The sequence below is a fragment of the Sorex araneus genome, chromosome X, assembly GCF_027595985.1.
Source record: "Sorex araneus isolate mSorAra2 chromosome X, mSorAra2.pri, whole genome shotgun sequence".
In the NCBI taxonomy this organism is placed as follows: Eukaryota; Metazoa; Chordata; class Mammalia; order Eulipotyphla; family Soricidae; genus Sorex; species Sorex araneus.
The window spans coordinates 144329517-144348771 of NC_073313.1; the positions used below are offsets into that span (position 1 = coordinate 144329517).

Here is a 19255-nt window from a genome sequence, read left to right on the forward strand (position 1 = left end):
TCAATTCTGTAACTCTCAACCTACTCTTCTCCCCAACCCCAATACCACAATTTCCCTTTTATCTTTAGTTTGTTGGAGGTATTTCTATTGTTTGAGTGTTTATTTTATTTTATTTTTTAAAAAATTTTATTAGAGAATCACTGTGATGTACAGTTACAAACTTATGAACTTTTGTGTTTGCATTTCACTCATAGAGTGATCGTTTACCCATCCCTCCACCAGTGCCCATTCACCTCCACCAATGATCCCAGTATCCCTCTCACCACCCCCACTCCATCCCCCACCACCCTACCCTGCCTCTGCAGCATGGCATTCCCTTTTGTTCTCTCTCCTTTTGGGTGTTGTAGTTTGCAATAGAGGTATTGAGTGGCCTTCATGTTCCGTCTATAGTCTACTTTTAGTTCGCATCTTCTAACCCGAATGGGTCCTCCCAATATCCTCTACTTAATGCTCCCTTCTCTATCTGAGCTGCCTTTTCCCTCAGCATGTGAGACAAGTTTCTAAGCTGTGGGGCAGACCATTTGATCCTTATCTCTACAACTCTTGGGTGTTAGTCTCCCACTCTTTTATTTTATATTCCACAGGGGAGTGCAATCTTTCTTTCTGACTCATTTCATTTAACATGATACTCTCCATGTTGATACACTTATATGCAAATTTCATGACTTCACCTTTTCTAACAGCTGCATAGTATTCCATTGTGTAGATGTACCAAAGAGAGGTGGTCAATACTTTCATGCAGAAGGTCCAGCTCAAATGCTACTTCCTCTGTGATGCTTACCTATTTAGTTCTGCTCAAGAATTCTTCTCTGTTAATTCCCATAGCATCTTGTAAAACATCACAGCTCCTACCTAGGGGTTTTCTATATCTTTCACTAGAGGACACCCATATTGCCTCTCATCTGCCTCAGTTCCTTGTCCAGAGTCAAACATTAAAGGAAACAAAAATCAAGGGCCAACATTTGGACTTCTATTTCTATCTTCCTCTTCAGCCTCATTCCTGTGTAGCAGTCTCAGTGGGGCAGACTTTTCTTCTCATACTGAAAGGATGCCAGCACCTGCCTTCCTTGTAGTAGTTTTCTGGGAATAAGTTTCAGCAATTTTTATTTGGGACCCTTGTCCTGTCAGTGCTGGGAAAGATAGAGAGAAGGAACAAAAGCAGACTGGAGTGAAAAGAGGGCAGGGAGGTGCCCCTGGAGCAGCTCAGGTGGCAGATGATGGTGAAATGGATTAAGAGGATCTCAGTGGGAACAGAGGAGGGAAAGGAGCTGACTGGCAAGGTCATGAACCAAGCTTTAGAAGTGAATATGAAACTCAATTGTTTCAGGCAATTCCATAGAAAAAGCCAACCATTTGAAATGACTCCCCTCAGAAGGAGGTGGGTGTGGGTATCCCTGTGCCTGTGTAGCAGGGTGGGTTGCTAAGGAGAGCATCTCATCCCCCACCAACATCCTTTTTCCTTCAACAACCAATGCCATAGAGACTGCTTGGACTGTTTTCTAAAGAGCTTTCACAGGCAGCAGGGGAGAGGGGAGAAGGAGGGCCAGCCACCCACACGACTCGGCAGAGGTGAGCTGAGGGGCATGGGTCCTGTGGCCAGCTTCCTCCTAGTGACTACAGGCTTCCAGGTATCTTATTTGTGATGAAAGTTTTTTTTTAAAAAAAATCCATATGCATGGATGGTTGTGCATTCGTTTTTATTCATTTATCTAATACTCACTGAACCCCCAGATCATGCAGTGGTGGGCAAAACCCACTATGGACCCTGCTCTCAAGAAGCTGTGGGGTTGTTGGGGGGAGAAGATGTGTAATCAGGCAATTAGGAACCAGTGTGAGCAGGAGGGAAGCACTGGTTGCTATGGGAACATGAGGAGAGGCCGCAGCTGCTGCTCCTCTCCTAAGAGTAGTGGCAGGCAGGAAAAAAAGAAAAAATGAAGCAAGCTGACCTGCTTTCCAGCCCCAACTACACACAGCACAGCCACTTGTCCAGAAAAGTCTTCTTGCATAATAGAACCCAACCCCCCTTTTGCCTTTCCATCTGCTCACCTAAGAAATGAGAAGGGGGAGTATGACAAGGACCAAATTGGACCTTGCATATCTGTGGCTGACTCCCAGCACATCTATGATACCTGGTCACTGTCAGGAAAGTTTTATTTTTTAATCATCCAATATTTTAGCTGTGAAATTTTCTTCTATTGCACACCAGGAGTAGAGCAGTAAACAAGATAAACAGGGCCTCTGACCTAAAGGAACTTATGGAAATTTTAGAGGGGACACAGACAAAAGACGCAAAATCATGGTGCAATAATTTTCGGTCGTGGATTAGTATAGTGATTCTGTGAGAGTGGATTAGAGTATGGGACTTCAGGAGGTATATAGGTTATATCTTGATGGTAGAGCATTTGACTGAAGGTAGCAACCTGCTAAAGCTAGGGTACCAGCTAGGAGGACTACATGGAAAGGTGACGTTTCAGATCTGATCAGAAGGAAATTAACATAGAAGCAGAGAAAATACTCTAACTGTGATAAATAGCAAGTGTGAAGGTCCTGAAGGAACAGAACATCTGATGGGTTTTAGGCCAGGAAACAGTAAAAACTAGAGTAGGCAGAGGGTGGGACGCAGGGGGACACTGGAAAGTTGACCAGAACATAAATGAATCCAAAACTCTAGAGTATGAAAAGGAATTCACAATATAGTCTAAGATCCCAATGATATTGGGACCCCAAGATCCCAGTTATATTGATTCTCACAGCTGATCAACCCCTTTCTTTCAGTAGCTAGGTGGGCTGAGTTCCAGGGTCTTAACTCAGAAGATTCGTAGAAGATTCAGGAATATCACAGACACTAGTGCCCTTGAAGAGCATTTAGACTAAGGCTTGCATTGTGCAAATGGGGAAAATGAGATCCAGAGAGGAAGATTTGATTAGGGTAGCATGCCAAGCAGGGCTATTGGGTCTGGAATTAGAGCCTAGTTTTGATCCTGTGCCTTGTGCTTCTATGGATATCTGAAGCTGGGCTTCTATTTTGGGGGAGGTACAATTTTCCTCCGTGTTCTTACACTTCTCCTACTGTTCTTTATTTTCAAAAAAGCACATTTTTCTCTGATCTTACCTCTTCTCCTCCACTATTAAGCTGTGAATGGGGCAGCCAGGGACAGGATTTAGATAGACCCCAGACATGTTCAAAAGAAGCTATTCTATGCTAGCCATCAATGTACCTTCCAAGTTCACCTTAACCCTTCCCTTGCTCTTTCCACAGTCATATTATCTGGGCAAAACTCACCCTGCTGACATGGTTACAGCACTTCCCTGCTCTGACAGGCCTCGTCTTTGTCTGTCTCTCTTACTCCATCTCTCTCACTCTCTCTCTCTCTCACACACACACATGAACTGGCAGAGTTGGTTTGGATTTCAACCCTCATCTACCACAATCTCTCTATTGCTGAGATAAGAATGGCCAGACTTATGGAGAGGAAGGGACCTACGCAAGTTGAAGGCTGAGTTCTTGCCTCAAGAGTGTCAGGACTGTCTCTGTCCCCAAGATCTCCCAGCATCTCGGCCAACTCCTGTCTTTCCATGTTGACAGAAGCACAGAGACAACAAAGAGAGATGGGAGCCTCATGGATAAAGCAGAAGCAGCGCTAACTAAGCAGATGCAGTAGGAGTAGGGATTAGGAATCCTGGTCCCTAGCTTAGCTGGTGGCCTAACCCAGCAAGGCTTCTCTATTTTCTCTCTCCAGTTCAGGACCAAGAACTCTACCTGGGACTCACAAAGATGTTCCAGGCCTCCACTGGAAGCTCCTTACCTGGCAATGCTCCCTTTTAGTGAGCAACTAAGGCTATGATACTCCTCTCACCTTAGAACTGTAAGTAGTCAGCTTTGGACTTCATTGCACTGGCTCCAAATTGTAGCCCTGCCATCTCAATCTAGCTGTGTAGCTATACACAAATTCCTTATAGCCTCTGAGCCTCAGCCTCTGCATCTGAATATTAGAATTGCTAACTTGCTGGTTTATGGTGAATGTAATGAGAGAGCCTATGTAAAATTCTAAATATACGATCGGTGTTTGACAAATGGCAGTTTCCTTCCTAGATTTTGGAATTGCCCCTTCAGTCTCACTCCCAGCAACTCTGACCAATTCCTGACAAAGATCCTGAGAGGAGAGCCTGGGGCCAGATCTTGGCAAGAGCTTTCAGACTCTGGGCAGGAGAAGAGAAAAGAGCTATGGCCTGTGGTTCATACTCCTACTTAAAACTCAGCCGGAGACACATGATGGGAAGCCAAATGCAGGAGAAAAGATAAAGAATTGGAGACTGATGACAGGAAGAGGAGTTAGGTGCCAGTAGGGTCTGTGAGAAGTAAGGACTGGGTTGGGGTGGAGTGGAAGAGAGAACTCTGCGGTATGGAGCCCCTCACTGCTCAACTGGGTCGTGCCAGACAGTTGGAAGAGACAAAGAAGGATGTTTCTGGACTGTGGAATACCTGGACCTCTCTCAATGGCTTACCCCAACCAGGAGCACAAGGGTGTCTATCTAATTGAGCTCTGGAATACTGCAGAAGGGTATTCAGTCCAATTCCATCCAAATTCAGACACAGGTCTCATCCCATCCCTTTTTCTGTCTCCACACCTGTAAACCAGGCTCAGAACACCAGGTTCACTGATGTCATTCTCTGTGCAAGTCAAACTCCCCTTAGCATCTTCCCCACTGGATTCACTTTGCATCTACTATTTCCTGTAACCCTCAAACTTCTCTTAGACTTTATTGATTGTCCTTCACAAGGCAATCCCTCCATCAACAGAGTGATCGGCATTTATTGCCACAAATAAGCCTAAGCTTTGGATCTCAGGCTCTGGGTATATTTGGCTTCATATGTCCACAGCCTCACCTTCCATTGCATGCCCCTAACTTCCTTGCAGTCAGGAACATACCACAGAGATGTTGCCAAGCTGGGTCAATGAAGTCCAAGTCCTTGAACTCCACTGCAGTGAGAACTGAATTTGTGTTCTCGCAAAACTGAATCTGTAGCTGAGATCAAGGCTGTTTGTAACCTTGTTTGTGAGCTGTGTTGTGATTAGTCTCAGTCTGTGACTAGGGCTTACAAACATTTTTTATTGCAAGCAACAAAGTTAAGCTAATGGGTAAAACAATCAAACTACATCATAGACTATAAAGCTGGTTTGAAAAATTGGTTGATATAAACATGACTCAGTTCCAACCTTTCCAGTCTATGTGCACCCTTCTGAGTTTCAAACCCCCCCCCAAACGGGTTGGATTACTCATGGAATTCAAACCCAAGGAGAGGAATTTGGATGAATCAAACAGGTTAAGAATCTCTGCCTCCAGAATCAGCCAAATTAAGTAGTGCAAGGCCACATATGGCTGTTAGAGATGGAAATAGTTCTGGTCTTTTGGAATAGCAGCCTGACACCATGTACAAAAAAATTTGAAAAGACACATATTATAAAGCCCAGCAATCCTGCTTCTGGGATGTCATGCCATAGAAATGCTAGTCCTGGAACCAAAGAGCCTATAGGTACAATGATGTGCATTGGGACATTGTTCAGAGTATTAAAATAACCTTAAAATCATAATCACCTATCAATAGTTTATAGTTGAATAGATTATGGCACATCCACATTATAAAGTACTAGGCAGCTGTTGAAGATTAGCAATTAGAGCCATAGGAGCTGATTTACAGAGGTTTTATTGAGTGAGAATAGCAAATGGAAAAGTATGTATATGATCCGATTTTCATAAAATTGACAAATAAAGGCCCACACATGTATTGCACATGTGTACATGCATATCCACAAGCATACAATATCTGCATATGATTATACTATTATGAAGAAAAATATAAAATAATGAATACCAGGTTATTGATATGGGTTGTGGGAGTAGTGATACAGGCAGGGGAGAAAGATAAGTAAAAATAGAAAGAAATATTTTTTTACAAGCATTTACATGGGATTTCTTTTATGAGAGCATCTAATATCATTCGGATATTTATGTGCCATAAATATTTTTAAGGAAGAAGTGAGTAAAAAAAACTATGCTAGAAAAAACTTCTTTTAAAAAAATTTATTAGAGAATCACTGTGATGTACAATTACAAACTTATGAACTTTTGTGTTTGCATTTTACTCATACAGTGCCCGTTTACCCATCCCTCCACCAGTGCCCATTCACCTCCACCAATGATCCCAGTATCCCTCTCACCACCCCCACCCCATCCCACACCACCCCACACTGCTTCTGTGGCAGGGCATTCCCCTTTGTTCTCTCTCCTTTTGGGTGTTGTAGTTTGCAATAGAGGTATTGAGTGGCCTTCATGTTCAGTCTATAGTCTACTTTCAGCTAGCATCTTCCAATCCGAAAGGATGTCCAATCCGACATCCTCTACTTGGTGTTCCCTTCTCTATTTGAGCTGCCTTTTCCCCTAGCATGTGAGGCCAGTTTTCAAGCTGTGGGGCAGACCTCCTAATCCTTCTCTTTACAACTATTGCGTGTTAGTCTCCCACTATGTTATTTTATATTCTACATATCAGTGCAATCTTTCTGTGTCTTTCCCTCTCTTTCTGACTCATTTCACTAACATGATACTTTCCATGTAGATCCACTTATATACAAATTTCATGACTTCATCTTTTCTAACAGCTGCATAGTATTCCATTGTGCAGATGTACCAAAGTTTCTTTAACCAGTCATCTGTTTTTGGGCACTCTGTTTTTTTTTTCCAAATGCTAGAAAAAACTTCTTGAAGGAGAACTGGGTAGCAGTATTATTGACAAGATTAATCTTATTTTTTTAAATTTTATTTTAGGTATCATGGTTTACAATGCTATTTAAAGATTTCAGGGGTTTGAGTGATAGTACAGCAAGTAGGACTTCTGCCTTGCATTTGATGAAACTGGGTTCAATCCCTGGAATCCAATATGGTCCCTTGAGTACCTCCAGGAGTAATTCCTGAATACTAAACCAGGATTACCCCTGAGCGCCATTGGGTATGACCCAAAAACCAAAGGAAAAAAAGGAAAAGGAAAAGGAAAAGGAAAAGAAAAGGAAAGGAAAGGAAAGGAAAGGAAAGGAAAGGAAAGGAAAGGAAAGGAAAGGAAAGGAAAGGAAAGGAAAGGAAAGGAAAGGAAAGGAAAGGAGAAAGAAAAGAAAACAAAGAAAAGAAAAAAAGGATTTTATGCATAACACATTCCAACATCACACCCTCAACCAGAGTGTTCACTTTCTTCCACCATTTTCCAAGTGTGCTCTACATGGTTCCCTCTTCCCTCCCCTATAAATACCAGTTCTGTTTCTGTTGCTTTTGACATTTGTTATACCCATTATTTGTTTATATCCCAATTATGAGACAGATCATTCTGTAACTCTTCCTCTCCTTCTGATTAACTTCCCTCAAAAATGATACTCTAATAGATCTACGTAAGAGCAAATCACATGATTTCATTACAGCAGAGTAGTATTCCATTGCAGATACGTACCTAAGTTTCTTTATCTATCATCTGGACACTGAGTTTATTCTAGACTTTTTGACAAGATTAGTCTTATTACCAAAACCTTATTAGTGACAAGGACATTCATTTCTTACAGATCAATTTAATAACTCTTCAGCTAGAGAGAGCAATCCTCCACATGTTTTGAGACATGAACAAATGCTATTCTAATGTGTACGTGCTTATCATCCACCATTGTTCTCTAGATTTATCCATTGAGGTACATGTAGATTCTGCAACTTTAGCACATCTATAGTAAGTATTCGACCACAATAATTTTTCAATTTTTCATAAACATTTAGGATCCTTCAAGTCTTTTGATATAAAAAAATCAAAATGAATATAATTGCATGTAATTCACGAATCATGAAAATCCCGTTAATCACCGATTTCTCAGGCGGGCTCAGTGACCTCTCATTTCGTCCTTTCCCTGAGATCTTAGAAGTCTATCTCGACTTGGCCCTCCCAAGGATGTCGCACTGGGGGCTCTTTCAAGGTCAGGGGAATGAGATCCAACTTGTTACTGGATTTAGCATATGAATACACCATGGGAAGCTTGCAAGGCTGTCCCATGTGGGCAGGAAACTCTCAGAAGATTGCCAGTTTCTCCCAGAGGGAGAAGTAGGCTAAAGATATTGTAGGATATCTTCTGAGAGCTTGCTTTTAAGTCTCTCTCTGGATGTTGGCCGTTGATGGGATTACACACACCTGGTTTCCTCTGCCGGTACCTTCTTGTATGAGTCTTGTCCGAACGTGTGGAGAGGGGCCTCAAGCATGGCTGTAGCTAGGTTCTGGTGGTATTCGGCTGCTGGGAGCTCTGCTAGGTGTGGGGAGGGAAGCTGGAGCCCATCCCCTCCGAGGGGCCCTGGGGAAGACAACCAGGCATGTGGGCAAGAGACTCTCTGCGTGTAATTAAAAAACATAACATCATATCAGTCAATTCATAGTAGACTTTTGTGAATTTGACTATCTTATCATGTATTTAAGAGCTGTTTATATTTCCCCTTCAATAAAATGGCCATTTGTATACTTTTCACACTTAAAAATTTTAAAGTTACAATTTATAGAAATAGCTCATGTTTCTGGGAAGTAAACTCTGCATTATTAACTTAGAATTAGCAATAAATATTTCCTTAAGATTTTCCTTTGTCTTGTACTTGTGTGCCACTTGACTTTTATGTAGTTGAATCTTTTCTTTCTTGCTCCTGAATATTTTTTCAAAACTTAAAGAAGTTTAGACAAAGCTATTCTGACAATATTAATTTTCAATAATTTTATGATTTCATATTTATAGTTAAAGAAAATGCCATCTAAGGAGAAGGTAATTTGCAACAGTATAAATAAAATTTATATATATATGCCAGATATGTAATCTGGTATTCAGAATAGAAAAAGAATTTCTATAAATCAATGCTAAAAAGAAAAATCACCTAGTTAGAGAAATGGACAAAATATATGAACAAAAAATTCAGAGAAGTTTATTTTGTCAGCAACCGGAAATGCCTAACTCCTCTAGTAATTTAGGGAAAATCAGAATTAAACAACAATGTTCATACTCATTTGATTTGCAACAATAATGAGTGTTTTTTTATTTTAAATTCATTTTAATCTAGGCATCATGATTAACAAATGTGCTTACAATATAGTTTTAGGCATACAATGTTATAATGTTCTAGTACCAATCCACACCACCAAGGTCAACATCCGTCAACCAATTTTCCCAGTTTCTCTGCTACTCCTCCCTACTTCTTTAATAGGCACATTTTTTTGTTTTGTTTTTGCTTTTTGGGTCACAACCAGCAATGCACAGCGGCTACTCGTTGCTCTGCACTCAGAAATTACTCCTGGCAGTTCTCAGGGGACTATATGGGATGCTGGGAATCTAACTCGGGTTGGCCACGTGCAAGGCAAATGCCCTACCCGCTGTGCTATCACTCCAGCCCCAAATAGGCACATTTTTAAAAGATTAATTATTGTAGGTTGGGCCCTGTATTTACATATTGATGGCTCTGTAGTTTAGTTATATACATATTCCTCACCTCTATACCACTGATATGTCGAAGACCCCTGACCCTTTCCTTGTTACCTCTCAGCTATGGAGAAAAACAATGTGAATGAGGTGGGAATATAAATTGGTTCAACAGTTTTGGGTCTGGCAAGTTGAAATGTTCCTATATTCTTACTCCTAGAATTCTTGTCCATGTGTATTCCCCCTTCCCCTGGAGTTTGAACTACCTATTCTAATTAAAATGCACAACATATCAGAATGCATCAAATATTTTAAATGAAAAATTTTAGGTGTGAATTATTTACACCTAAAATCATTATACATTTTCGTTCTTACAATGGGCTTTTTACTTTTTTTCTTTTCCCCTTTTATGGCATGTAAAGCTATAATGAAAAAGAACCACCATGTAAATGAAGAGTTAAGAAGAAAAATATCATGAATAATGAAAAAAGAAAAAAGATATTACAGGATAACAAATTTGTTTATTTATTGAAGGCCATTGTGATTGGTAAATGATAAAAATGGAGACTGGAGCAAGATATGAGATGTGAGGTACACAGTATCTGATTCAGATGGCCTTTGTATATTATTATATGTGGTTTGTAATTATTTCTTTATTATTTTGCCATACCCAGCAGTGCTCAGGGCTTACTCCTGACTCTGAGCTTAGGTATCAGTCCTGGTGGGCATGGGGTACCATATGGGGTGCGGGGGATTGAACCCAAGTTGGCTGCATACAAAGCAATGCCTTACCCGCTATTGTATCTCTCTAGTGTATTTTAATTGAAATGCCACTTTTATGGATAAAAGAGAATGGCACACATCCAAAAGAACAAAAGCAACCACTGTTGGAGGGGATGTGGGAGGAAAGTGACCCTTCTACACTGTTGGTGGGAATGCCGACTTGTTCAGCTCTTCTGGAAAGCAATATGGATGCTTCTCAAAAGATTAGAAATTGAGCTTCCATTTGACTCAGCAATACCACTTCTGGGAATATATCCCGGAGAAGCAAAAAAGTACAGTTTAAATGACATTTTCACTTATATATTCATTGCAGCACTGTTTACAATAGCCACAACCTGGAAAAAACCCGAGTGCCCAAGAACAGAGGACTGGTTAAAGAAACTTTGGTACATCTATACAATGGAATACTATGCAGCTGTTAGAAAAGATGAAGTCATGAACTTAGCATATAAGTGGATCAACATGGAAAATATCATGCTAAGTTAAATGAGTCAGAGAAAGACAAACATAGAAAGATTGCGCTCATCTTTGGAATATAAAATAACAGAGTAGGAGACTAACACCCAAGAATAGTAGAAATAAGTACCAGAAGGTTAGCTTGATGGCTTGGAAGCTGGCCTCACATACTTAGGGAAAAAGCAGTTCAGATAGAGAAGGGATCATCAAGTAAGCTCTGGTTGGAGGACCCGCTTCTGAGGGGAGATGCGTGCTGAAAGTAGACTATAGATTGAACACGATGGCCACTCAATACCCCTATTGCAGACCACAACACTAAAAAGGAGAGAGAGAGAGAGAGAGAGAGAGAGAGAGAGAACAAAAGAAAATGCCCTGCCACAGAGGCAGGGTGGGGCAGGGGGAGGGGGGATGGGATTGGGAGGTGGGAAGGATACTGGGTTCGCTGGTGGTGGATTATGGACACTGGTAGAGTGAGGGGTTCTCAAACATTGTATGAGGGAAACATAAGTATGAAAATGTGTAAATCTGTTACAGTACTGTCATGGTGATTCACTAATTAAAAAATAAAAAACAAAAAAAAAGAAAGCTGACTTCTAAAGTGCATTTATGTTCACAAAAGTATTACCCAATTTTTAAATAGACCAAGAAACTTCCAATATTAAACACTAATTTGTAATCAAAAAATCAACTGGATCTTAAAAACATTTATAGACTACTGAGTCCAACAATAGCAGAATACACATTCTTCTCAAGCTCACATTAAATATTCATGAAGATATATGACATCCAGTATCATAAAACACACTTTAACAAATGTAAAAGTATATCATGTAAAGTATACCCCCAGATTCTGTATGGAATTCAATTAGAAATTAATAATGGAAAAATAGCTAAACTCCCCAATTGCTAGATTAAACAACACATACTTCTAAATAACACATTAAGAAGTTTCAAGAGTTTTTTTTTTAATTTTGTGGGTGCCAATTTACAAAAATCTGTAAGATACAATAAAAGTTTTAAGAGTTAGAATAATAGTACAGCAGGTAGGCCACTTACCTTGCATGCAGCTGACCTGGGTTAGATCCCCAACATCTCACATAGTCCCCTTAGCCTGCCAGGAGTGAAAGAAATAAACACTACACACTCTTTGACAGAAATTCCACTTCAATGTACATACACTTAGTTTTTTTCTGACACTCTTTACACAAAGAACATAAGAGGATACAAATATTTTTACCAGTTTACTAGGATGAAAAGAAACAGACTTCTCTTGACCAGACAAAACAGTCCCAAGGGCAATAACTGGGCTCATCTTCCTGTGGAAAAGTGGAACAATATATCAGGAAACCCATTACTCAGAGAAAAAGCTCTGCCTAGAGAAACTCTTCCATATGGGCAAAAGGAGCCATATTAAATGATTCTTAAGTTAGGAATTCACAAAACAGAAACAAGGCAAGTCCATAAACAAGGGAGAGAAAGAAATTAGATAATTCAACAACAGAAGTTCACACAGATAATCTGTTATAAATAATATAATATTAGGAAGTTGATACCACAGTATTACATTAAATTATGACCTAATTTTAAATTGCTAAACTTTTAAAAACAGCTGAGTGAAAATGTAAGTTGCAAAGGGATATATTTATTCTGACATTTACATAACTTAAAACACATAAAACTAATGTATGTTGGTTACAGACACAGATATCTGTAGAAAAGGCAAAATATGGACAAAGAAATATCAACTTCCAAATGTTACTTCCTTGGGGAACAAAAGTAATATGAATAGGATAAAGTGAATGAAAGTTTCAACTACAGTATCTTATTTCAAACCAGCATTTGAGGATCTAAAAAAAATGAATACCCTTAATCTGTTAGGTACATGTAAATGCACATTTTCGAATATACTTTTTAGTATGTTTGAAACATTTAAAATAATTTTAATAAAAACATTCTCTCTGAGTTACTAGAAATCATAATTAGATCAGACTTATTTTCTGTGCTATTCAGTCTTTTTATATCTATTTTTTCAGTCTATTTTGTCATTGCTGTATGAAATATGGTTAAATTTCCAACTATAATTGCAGACTTTTTAATTTTAACAATAATTCTTCTTCTATTTGGTAACAACATTGTTTGGGTATAAGTTTTAGTTTCTCTTCTTTTTTGTTCATCATCTTCTTGATGAACAAAAACCCCTGTTGTGTTTTATTAAATACTTTTTTTACTTTGAGTTTTTGATTTTTCTGAAATTAACATTGTTATGTTTATTTTTAAAAGAATTCCTCCCTTCCCCTCCCCACCTTACCCACCCTTTCAGTTTGACTGCTACATAGTTTATATTCCTTTAGATCAAACTCATAAACTGCACGTACTGGATTTCTAATATGAAAGTATCCAAACTGAGTTTGCTTCTGTACAAAAATGTGAGATGTTAATACATGTTACAAATTGATGTTTCAATTTATTTCACTTTTTTTTTACATTCAGTCTCACTGCATTCTATCCCATTTCATTCCTTTTGTAGATTGTTTTGCTCTATACTATATATATTATTACTTGTGGGGGTAAGCCCCACTGTAAGGAGCTGAGGGGCAAGTACACATCTCCTAATTTGGCCGTAAGCATAACTCCTCATGATGCTCAGGAAAGGAAGCAGTGACAGGAATCAATCATGGAGCTCCCACATACAAATCATAGTGGGGGAGAAAGCATGTGGGAGTTCCCAGTTCAATCCATTGTCCCCCAGGCACTAAGCAGGGTGAAGACCCGAAACCAAAATAAAATTATTACATCCTGTTTCTACAACGTTGTAACCCTTAAATATTTCTCCATCTATTATGTATTTATTTCCAGTATGGCCATAGCTTTGCTCTTGAATGAATACAGGAAGTATTTACATTCCATGCCAGTATCAAAGGCACATAAAGCACGACTTTAAAAAATGGCTGAGTTCAGTAAACTTGAATAAACAATATTTTAAAACTGTAATACAATTGCCAAAATGTGGGCCTGTCTTGTGCTTCAAGTTTGATCATTTCTTTTATAGAGAGAAGCTTGATTTTGTTAACAGCAACAAGGTTTGCTTCAAGCAACCATTTGCTTCCATCGGCAGGTCAAAAGAATTCGGGTTTGCATTGCAGTGTTGGTATTTCCAGTACAAATACATCATATGTTAAGATATAACATGCTATATTGAATAAGGATATAATTTGCTTTCATATGGAAGCTAATCTGAAAGAATGTGCAGATTTCGTCTTGTTTTTTCCAGCCCAGAAGGTTGTCTGCGAGAGGGTTAACGTTGGTTCAAGCTCGCTGGAGATTGCATTTTTGGGAAACATTTTCGGTATCCTTGCCGATTTCATGATTTCGCACGTAATAACGTTTGGAGGGTCAAGCCGGTTAGCGGAGGCCCGGAGCCTCCTCCCCTCGCAGCCACATCAAGGGGCGGGCACAGCCTACGCCACAATCACTTCCGCCGTCGCAGTCGCCGCCCGCCTAGCTGCTGTCTGGCAGGGGAGGAGCCGGGGACTTGCGAGCCACGACTCTGGCTGTCGAGGTGGTCTGAGGTCCGTCCGAGAGCCCCGCTTCTTGGGAGATCTCGCCGGTGGCAGCGCGAGGTGAGTGCAAGGCCGTTTCCTTCCTCGATTCAACCCAAACGGTGGGCTGGCCAAGCCGCAGGGTTTGGAGAGTGGGACCCGGGTCGCGGGGGCGAGGGTTTGGGGGAGGGGGTGAGCGAAAAAATGTCCAGCTCGCCCCTAAGGGAAGGAGTGGGGCGGATTTGGAACCTAACTCTGTGCTGCTTGAGGCCTGTGCCCTCCTGAGAACTGTTGGGGGTTTCATCCTCCCGTTGCCCAGCCCCGTCCCTGTGGTGAGAGCCCCCACCCCACCCCCACCCCACCCCACCCCCACCCCAGGCCATCCGGGCCCCTTCCATCAGGCCTAGGGATTCAATCTCGCTACGCAGAAGCAGAATGGTGGTCGCAGCCCTCACCCGCCTCCCTCCCTCTGCTTCTCCTCCCTTCGCCCTCCTTCATTCTTCAGGCCCTTGGCTGACTGTTTCGTGCCAGTCCTTCCCCCATTTTGCATCCTTTTGCTGAATAGTAAAATGTTCAGATTTTTTTTTTTCGGTAAAGATATTGTTCCCAGTCAAAGAACTGCCAGAAAAACAAATTATTGTCGGGGAAAATGATATTGCCACACACGTTTTTCTTTCTTTTTTGCCCCTTCCCTGTCACATTGGTTTGGATCAGATCCGCAGATCCGCAGTTTGAGCTGTTAACATTCCCCTGTACCTCATTATGACATCGCAGCCCCTCCTCCGCCTCCTAGTTCGAGTATGCGCACAGGGACACATTCGTACACATGACCACACATGCAGGGGAACTTTACACTGGAGTCCCAATCCCTGTCGTCATACGCAATGATTCCTCGTCTCACTGCTACCCATGCCTGCATATACATATGCATGCACATACTTTCCCACACCCTGTCACTTACCATGTCTTCCAGCACGTTTTACCACACACAGATGCACACACTGTGCTCCCCCTGTCATCTGCCACTTACATATTCTCACAACTGACCCCCACCTTCCTCTGCCTATGTTTCTTCTGTCCAGTGCCCACAGGACATAGGCACATGGCACCCTCCAGAATCAAATTACCCTCACTGCTACATACACATATAAGGACATCTTTTGATTGCTGGCTCCTCTTTTATATACCACTTAAAGATATGTGCACACAACAAACATACTCCTTCACATACTCTCTCTCAAATGCTACCCTGATTTGTTCCCTACCTGCCACATATGTGTGTTTAGACTGTCCTGTTATCTATACCATGTGCATAATCACATAAATCTCCCTCCAGGGGCACCTCCCCCTCCTGCTCACCACATTTACATGTAGAGACATCTTTGATTGCTGACCCCTGTGCTGCCTGCCGTACGCACATCCCTCTCCAGTGCTGTTGCTGCCCTCTCATCACTATGTATATTCACACAGATCCATTTTCACTAACACAGGCACACAGTCACGGACACCCTGTTCAGTGACAACATACCCTTCTACATCTTCTGCAGGCATCATCCCTTTAGAGAGGAAGCTGCCACAAATGCAACTGTACACACATACATATTCTCTTTCTCTCCTCCTACTTACATATACCCTTTCTCTTCTGAGACCACTGCTCACCCCTGCCATATCATACACACATTCAGAATAGGTCTTGTTCTGGCTGATGCTCATACCTCTTCCCCAACCCACTGTAATCTGGCCCTTCCACAACAAACATAGATGCATTTCTCCATTGCACAATTGCTAGGTCCTTCTTTTATCTGCCTCTATCTTCCTGACAGACACAAAGACACTCATGCACATGCAGTGTTCTCTGTTTTCCACCCTATTCCAATATGCATTTCTTCTGCATGTCTGCAGTGCTCAGAAAAATGCAGACGCCCCATAAAAATCTCCCACAGCACTCTTTCTTCTTTCACACACTCTGCTTGGTACAATTCCACAGTAGCTCACCCACCTTCCAAGCATCCGGTCACCTACACCTTCTGTCAGATTCTCACTTAAACCTGGCTTTCCTACAAACTCACTTGTAGTTATTTTTGGCCAATATTAAAATGTGACTGTCACTGGAATGCTTCTCAAGGCCTTAGAAGAAAGAAAAATTAATTTTTCCAGGCCTCTGTACCCTCCGATTGAAGGGGAAATTAAATCCCCCTGCTTCTAATTCTGCACAGATTTAACTTTCCCAAGTCCAAAGTATGTTTAGTGAGCCCAAGCCTTCCCACTCATGCCCTGGCTGTACTGGAAACCTCCCCAGTCAGCAGTAGGTCAAGGACCTAGTAAGCCTGTGTGCTCCAAGCTAATATCAGCTCAATGTAGGGGAGGAGGTGTGGAAGAAAGCATTCTTATGTCAGTTGCAGGTAATCCATGAGCCAGAGGGACAGGATTTCCAGTCAAAGGCAGACAACTACCAAAGCTCCGATGTATAGATCAACCCCCAGCCAAACCAACAAGAGGAGCCGATCGCCATTTTCTACCACACGTCGGAGATGGGATGGCAACACAAACTCCGGAAGCAGCCTGAATGTTGATGATGAGGACTGTTCCAGGTACCAACCAAGAGAGTACCGTGCTTCAGGTAGCAGAAGAGGATTGACTTATGGACATGTTGACTGTTTGGGGGCAGATGATAGTGAGGAGGAGGGGGCTGGGCCTGTTGAGCATGTGCTGGTGAGAGGGAAAACTGGCAAGTTTAAAGAGGAGAATGTGTATGATCAAGATCAAGGTGTGAGGTCTGTGCCTGGTGTGGCCACACAGTTTTCTGGTTTTAACCATGATGTGAGAGAGGAGCTTGGCAAACTTGACCCAGATCCTGGGGCAAGATGCTCTACCAGCAGGGCTGAGTTCCTGCAACAGAATAGAATGGGGTCTCAGGCCCACATTGAAAGCAAGATGGCCACAAGTAGCCACGTTGAGAGGGAGAGATGGGTACAGAATGTACCCATCTGCCCCAGCAGGGCTCCTGTTAGTATTTGTGGTGATGGGGAAAACCCCCAACAGAGTTCAGAAGAACCGGTGGTGAGACCCAAAGTCAGAAATCTGGCCAGCCCAACCTGCATAAAGCCAAAAGTATTCTTTGATACCGATGATGATGATGATGTGCCACATAGTACTTCCAGGTGGAACAACACTGATGAAGGCCGCTCAGATGGCTTAGCAAGAAGAAGCAGAGAAGAAAGTGCAACTAACTACTCTGAGCTGAAATACCCCGAAGACAAGAAAGATGGCAAAAATGAGCAAGTGAAGCCAGAAAAAGTACAGAGACAACGTCGATCCATGGCTGACCCTGACTTCTGGACGCACAGCGATGACTACTACAGATTCTTTGAGGATGATGATGATGATGACGATGACTCCGATAGTGACAGAGAGTGGATTGAGGCTCTGCGACAGAAATATCGAGTTCATGGCCACACTCTGTCCTCCAGTGGTGGAAGCTGGGAGACTCTGCCAGGGAGAGAAGAACCCGAACCTGATCAAGCCAGAGTGAATACCAGTACTGGTGACACCCCCAGTACCACTGATGCTTCTGGCAGCAATGTCAGCAATGAGCTCACAGAAGTTCAGATACCTCTTCAGGATGAACAGCAGACATCCCAGGAAGGTGAAATCCCTTGGCTTCAATTTAATGCACATGAGAGCAGCAGTGAAGGTGAGAATGATTCTGGCCAGGATCTTTTGCAGTCTGGGGTATTCATGCTCGATGGAAATAATAACCTTGAAGATGACTCTAGTGTCAGTGAAGACCTTGAAGTAGATTGGAGCCTCTTTGATGGGTTTGCAGATGGCCTTGGTGTGGCTGAAGCCATTTCCTATGTGGATCCTCAGTTCCTTACATATATGGCTCTCGAAGAACGCCTGGCCCAGGCTATGGAAACCGCACTTGCTCACTTGGAATCTCTGGCAGTGGATGTAGAGGTAGCAAATCCACCAGCAAGCAAGGAGAGCATCGATACTCTTCCTGAAATTCTAATTGCCGAAGATCAAACCACAGTGGGGGAGGAAATGTGCTGTCCGATATGCTGCAGTGAATATGTGAAGGGAGAGGTGGCAACAGAGCTCCCTTGCCACCATTATTTTCATAAGGCATGCGTTTCCATCTGGCTTCAGAAGTCAGGCACCTGCCCCGTGTGCCGCTGCATGTTTCCTCCCCAGCTGTGAAACCAAAGCTCTTTACTTTGGTCTGCTGATGGTTTTCCCCATCTGAAAAATCCACCATACTGCAGGAGCCCTTTCAAAATTAACCATTAAAATCAACTCAATCGATTAATATACAACTATTGATTCCTTGTGATTTCTTTTCTATTGTGAAAGGAGTTTTGTGTGTGTACTATTTCATTTAAAAACCATGTGATCTCTTATAGGTTAGAAGGGAATATTAAACTTCCTAAATTCTACTGGGAACTTCAAAAATAGGATCTGTTTTCTAACCTGAGAATTGAAATAAGTTCGGTTGTTTTCTTCCATAGAATATATTGCTGTTAATTGTAAGGTCGAGTTTATCTGTTAAATGATGTCCAAATGGTATTATCATTTCTGTTGCATGTTAAGGATTAATGTTCCTGTAATACCAGTGCCGTAAATTCTTATTAAAGGTCTTTTGGTTTTACATTGTATGGTGGATTGTTTGACTTTGTCTAAAGTGATGCTACTAGGTGACCTTATCATCAGTCCCATGCATTTGCATCAAAAAATAGGCCTTTTAGTGTTTCCAATAGTAGAAACATTTACTTTTGCTGGAAATGCTGATTTGGTGACAAAAAATTAAGGGAAATCTTTTTAAAAGTAGGAACAAAGTGCAATTTTTAAGCTACCATGAGGAGGATAGAAAACTCTCTATAGAGTGGAAAGAAACATAATGAAAGGTAAAAGAAAGAACAATTGTAGAAATAAATCTAAACTGAGTGTCAGAGTAAAGAGGTTAAAGCCATCTTGTAGAAAATATAAACTCTTATATGG

General features: G+C 41.5%; 1 protein-coding gene across 2 annotated transcripts; it reads left to right on the top strand.

The window, feature by feature from the left end:
• Positions 1-14178: 14178 nt before the first annotated feature.
• On the top strand, positions 14179-18910 carry PJA1 (praja ring finger ubiquitin ligase 1). 2 transcript variants are annotated; one of them, XM_055120802.1, is made up of 2 exons: positions 14179-14335; positions 16651-18910. In XM_055120802.1, the coding sequence occupies exon 2, from the start codon at positions 16664-16666 to the stop codon at positions 18455-18457; it is 1794 nt and encodes a 597-aa protein (XP_054976777.1). In that variant the 5' UTR covers positions 14179-14335; positions 16651-16663; the 3' UTR covers positions 18458-18910. The 2 variants fall into 2 exon arrangements, with proteins under 2 accessions (XP_054976777.1, XP_004615829.1); XM_004615772.3 differs by having other exon boundaries at positions 14187-14335; positions 16657-18910.
• Positions 18911-19255: the final 345 nt, after the last annotated feature.